This window comes from Vigna unguiculata, chromosome 11 (genome assembly GCF_004118075.2).
Source record: "Vigna unguiculata cultivar IT97K-499-35 chromosome 11, ASM411807v1, whole genome shotgun sequence".
NCBI lineage: Eukaryota > Viridiplantae > Streptophyta > Magnoliopsida > Fabales > Fabaceae > Vigna > Vigna unguiculata.
Window position 1 is genome coordinate 30,906,295 of NC_040289.1, and position 5,129 is coordinate 30,911,423.

The 5,129-nt window shown below is 27.4% G+C and overlaps 1 protein-coding gene across 1 annotated transcript; it reads right to left on the bottom strand.

Annotated features, from left to right (window-relative positions):
* Nucleotides 1-696: 696 nt before the first annotated feature.
* LOC114170356 (putative uncharacterized protein DDB_G0290521) lies at nucleotides 697-1,599 on the bottom strand. Its single transcript, XM_028055830.1, has one exon. It carries the CDS (start codon nucleotides 1,597-1,599, stop codon nucleotides 697-699), a length of 903 nt encoding a protein of 300 aa, XP_027911631.1.
* Nucleotides 1,600-5,129: the final 3,530 nt, after the last annotated feature.

Here is a 5,129-nt window from a genome sequence, read left to right on the forward strand (position 1 = left end):
CGTTCTTAAAAGGTTTATCAATTCGATAAATTTTATTAAAATTACATTAATTTCATCAAAAAACACCCTACTTTGTATATTTATTTCCTCTTTTGTATATTTATTTGTACCTAGAATGAGTCTAGTTTAAGAAGCCATTTCAAGTTTGAGTTCTTCATTATACTTCATCTAATATTTTTTTGAAAAACCCAAATTAAAAGTATTGTTTAGTATTCTTAATTTTTCATAGAATTATAAAATATTTTTTACTTCTTTATAAAATACGTATAGAATATCGAAATCACCTACTTCATATGGTCAAACACAGAGTTTAAAAAATCTAATGTTTGTCAAAATAAAATTGTATTATTATTTTTTTAGACCAATAAAACAAACACTGTATAATATTCTTGTGATGTCTGTTGTAAAATCGTGTACACCTTTCTATTCTTTGATCAAATGTGTGAAAAAATATTCCAATCAAATCAGAAGAATTTTTTTTTGTCAAAAAGAAATAGGAAATATGAAAGAGTGGGGACTCATTATTTACACCAAGTAAGTCCAGAAGAAGAATGGAAAAAGCGAAGCACAAAAGCTCCACCGTTTTAACAAAGCCCTTAAAAATGTCAAAAAGTGAAATTGCTACTGCTTGAAAGAAAAGCAACTGCATGTGAAAATCGCTTCTAGAACTCCCAAAAAGGCTTGGAAAACGTGCTTCTACAGAAAAATAAAGCACTCCATCGATACGTGCGGGTTCTCGAGGCACTCTTCCGGCGACACGACGTCGTTTTTCTCCCCACCTTCTTCACTCTCGCCTTTCTTTTCCTTCTCATTCTCTTTCCCCACCGCAATCTCCGGCGCAGTCTCTTTCTTCTCAGCCACACTCGGTGGCGCAACCTCTTTCCGGCTACCGCCTGCATTCACCTTCCCCGTCATAGCACGTGCCGGCGACCTCGACCTCCGACCTGAACCTTCACCGGAGTCCCGCCGGATGGCAGCGGCGCCGGTATTTCGCCTCCGATTTGCCGCCGTGACGGGCTCCCTCGTTTCCCTTCCCCGAATTGGCCTGGAACCGCCTTTGATTTTCTTCTCCGGCGACGGCTCCGACTTCCTAGCCGGAGACTTGAGCCTACGGTCTCTCCCGCCGGCGAAGTTGCCATCTGGGGCGTGGGGTCTCTTCCTGGACGGAGACCGATCCCACTTGTGGACTTTGCTGGTTGCTTCGTCTTCTTCTCTCACCTCGGTGACCGTTGTAGTCGTAACGGTGGCCGTGGTGGTGGTTGTGGCGGCGGAGAAGCTCTCGCTCATACTGCATGTTTCCGAGTGCTGAGAAACAGGCTCGGAGTGTTCTTCGATGGGGAGCTTGGTTTCAAAAATGGGAAGTGGGTTTTGAAGGAGAGGCGAAAGGGTTTTTGTTTCTGGCGTCAAAATTGGATCTTGGGGTGGTTTGGGAATTGGGGTCTCTGACAGAACCTCTTTCACAGATTCTTCTTCAAAGGGTGGTGGTGGCGGTGATGGCGGCGGCGGCGGTTGTGGAGGTGGTGGTTGATGATGTTGGTTTTTGTGAGTGGTTTGGGTGTTTTGGTTTTGGGTTTTGGGTGTGGATAAACAGCAACCCATTGTGAAGAATGTGAAGGGGTTGAATTTAGAGTGTGGGGGTGAGGCAGTGAAAGGAAGAGATTTGGGTTTGAAAATGTGGAGACAGCACAGCAGACAAAAGTGCAACGGCTATTGAAATGTTTGAGGAGGGAATGTGGTTTGGTTTGCAGTAACTGTGCCATTAATGTTTCTTCTTTAAATTATAAAAGTGACCACTAATATGAAAAAGAAATTTTTACCCACATACTCTCTTTCAAAAGTAAATTTCTCCATTTATGATGTGGCAAGATAATTCTTTAAATGGATTTATTCAGACAGCATTTTGAAAATTCGGCTGTTCTTTGCCAAATCTGATTTATGTTTCGAAAATGGTACGACATCGATTAAATATAATTAATAAACTTTAAATTTATTGTTAACAATAATAATATTAAATGAATTTTGACTTTAATAATTATTTATGTAATTTTATTTTATTTAAAAGATAGAAATGTTTATAATACTTAAATAATAAAATAATTTTAGCATGATTATAATATAGTTAAATGAAATTATATTAAAAATATAAATATTATAGCACCGTTTTATTTAAAGAAATATAGTACAGTAAAATTTAAATTAAATTTAAAATTATATACAGTAACTTTTATAATAAAAATAACTAATACAGTTACATTGAAGAATGAATAAAAAAAGTTAATTATAGGATTTTACCAACATGTATTAATAGAAGAAGAACATTAAATTTTTTGCATTAAATTTTATTATTTAATTACTTTAATGGCAAAATTACGTTAAAATTATTTTTTTATTTATCTTTTTTTAATTTTTTTTATACATCAAACAAATTTATAAATGACAACTGTATAATATTTATGGATATTCTTTATCTTCTAAATAAAAGTAGAAGAATGCAAATATGGGTTAATATATAATTAATAAACATAAAATTCATAATTAGGTTGTTATTAAATGAATTATAATTTTAATAATTATTAATGTAATTTTACTTCATTTAAAAGAAAAAATTATTTATAAATATTATAATAATTAATTTTATCTATTAAAATTAAAATTAAAATAATTAAATAATAAAATAATGTTAACATACTTGTAATTAGTAAAATAAAATTATATTAAAAGTATGAATAGTATAACACTATTTTGTTTCAAAAAAATACAGTATAATAATATTTAAATTAAATTTTAGAAGTCTTTACGACAATTTTTGTAATGAGAATGATTAAAAATAAAATAAAAAGCTAAACTTTTGATGACATTAAATTTTATTATTTAATTATTTTAACTGTATAAATACTTTAAAATTATTTATCATTTAATTAGTTTTTAACTTTTAACTTTGTGCATAAAAAAATTAGATTAAAATACTTTTTTTCCCAATTTTTATCAAGTTTTGTCAAATCAGTTTTAATTTTATTTTATTTTTTAAATAGGTCATAATTTTCGTTAATTTTGTTTAATTTTTTTTTTTTTTTGAAAAAATGTTCACCTGTCAACCCAACCCATCATCATGTCACATGTCAGAGTTAATATTTAATATTATAATTATTATTTTTGTTCAATTTAGTCCCCATTTTATTTAAAATTGTGCAATTTTGTCCCTCTCTAGATTGAGACCAAATTTAATTTTTATATAAAAGTTATAATGATGTTTTTGTTAAAATTTACTTTTTTATTTTGCATTTTTGTTTTAAGGTGATAATTAATTTAAAATTAGAACGAAAATTTTAAGGATAAAAACTAACATCATTAATCTAAAATTTTAAAATTAGTCTTTATCCATAGAATTTTTGTTCTAATTTTAAACTAGTTGTAATACTAAACAAAAATATTTAATAAAAATGTGAATTTTAATATAAAAAGTAAATTTGGTCTCAATTTGAAGAGGGATAAAATTGTTTCATTTAAAAAAAAATGAGACTAAATTGAACAAAAATAACGAATATAGGGACCAAACTGGATATAAAATATTAACTCTAACCCGTGAGATATTGTTGGGTTGACATGTGAATATTTAAAAAAATTAAAAATTAAAAAAATTCACAAAGTGATACATGGCAAACATTATTCATTATCGTTAATGATTTAAACGGTGTTAGAAAAAAAAGACTAAATTGAACAAAATTGATGAAAAATATAACATATTTAAACAAAAAAAAAATTAAGACTGATTTGACAAAACTTGAGCAAATTGAAACCAAAAAGTATTTTAATCAAATATTTATAAATAAGAATTGTATAACACTTATGGGTGTTTTTGTATTTTAAATAAAGAAGGAGAATATTAACTTGTATCCTAAGGTACTATTTAAGTTGTAATTAATAAACATTGACTTTTATTACAAAAATTCATAAATAACTGTAATATTAACTCAATTATGAATTTGATAAATATTAGTGCACTTTTACTTTATTTAGCAGACAAAATTGTCCATAAAGTATTATATATATATATATATATATATATATATATGGATGGCAACGGAATATTAACTCAATTATGAATTTGATAAATATTAGTGCACTTTTACTTTATTTAGCAGACAAAATTGTCCATAAAGTATTATATATATATATATATATATATATATAGGGATGGCAACGGAATATTAACTCAATTATGAATTTGATAAATATTAGTGCACTTTTACTTTATTTAGCAGACAAAATTGTCCATAAAGTATTATATATATATATATATATATATATATATATATATATATATATATATATATATATATATATATATATATATATATATAGGGATGGCAACGGGGCGGGACGGGACGGGTTTCACTATTCCATACCCATTCCCGTAAAAAAAATTCATCACTATCCCCATATCCAAACATAACGGGTATCAAACTTTTGTCTTATCCTCATCCCTACCGGGCAACGGGTGTAATCTTGTACCCATACCCATACCCGTTTTCTTACTATTTTAATATTAATTTTAATTAATTTTTATAAAAAATTACGGTAAAGGAAACATAATATTATTAAATATTCAATATTAGGAGTATTGTTGTTTCTTCGATATCAAATACTTTGAAATAAATTATAATTATTTACATTTTAGATTATAATACCAAATAAAATTTGATTAGAACCAAAACATTTATTAAATTTGCAAATATTAATGAAACCTAGTTGATAAATTTTAAGAATATTTTTTAAAAAATATGAAAGGAAAAAATATTTAAATTAAAATATATTTTAAATGTTTGTTTACTTCAATTTTTTAAATTATAATGAATCTATTTTTTATACACTCATATAAAGTTATAATACATCATTTGATCAAAATGACGCAAAGAACAAATAATAAACATAATAATAAAATTTTAACATAGATCTTGTATCTTTTGAACCACAATATATGTTGGATGGTGGTAAAAAAATATTCATGACAATTACATTAAATTTTTATATTGTAGTAAATAAAAATTATTTATACAACTATAGTGAAAAATTAAAGTATGATTGTAATGAGTTAGAAAATAAAAAATAATTAGATAAAATTTATCGAA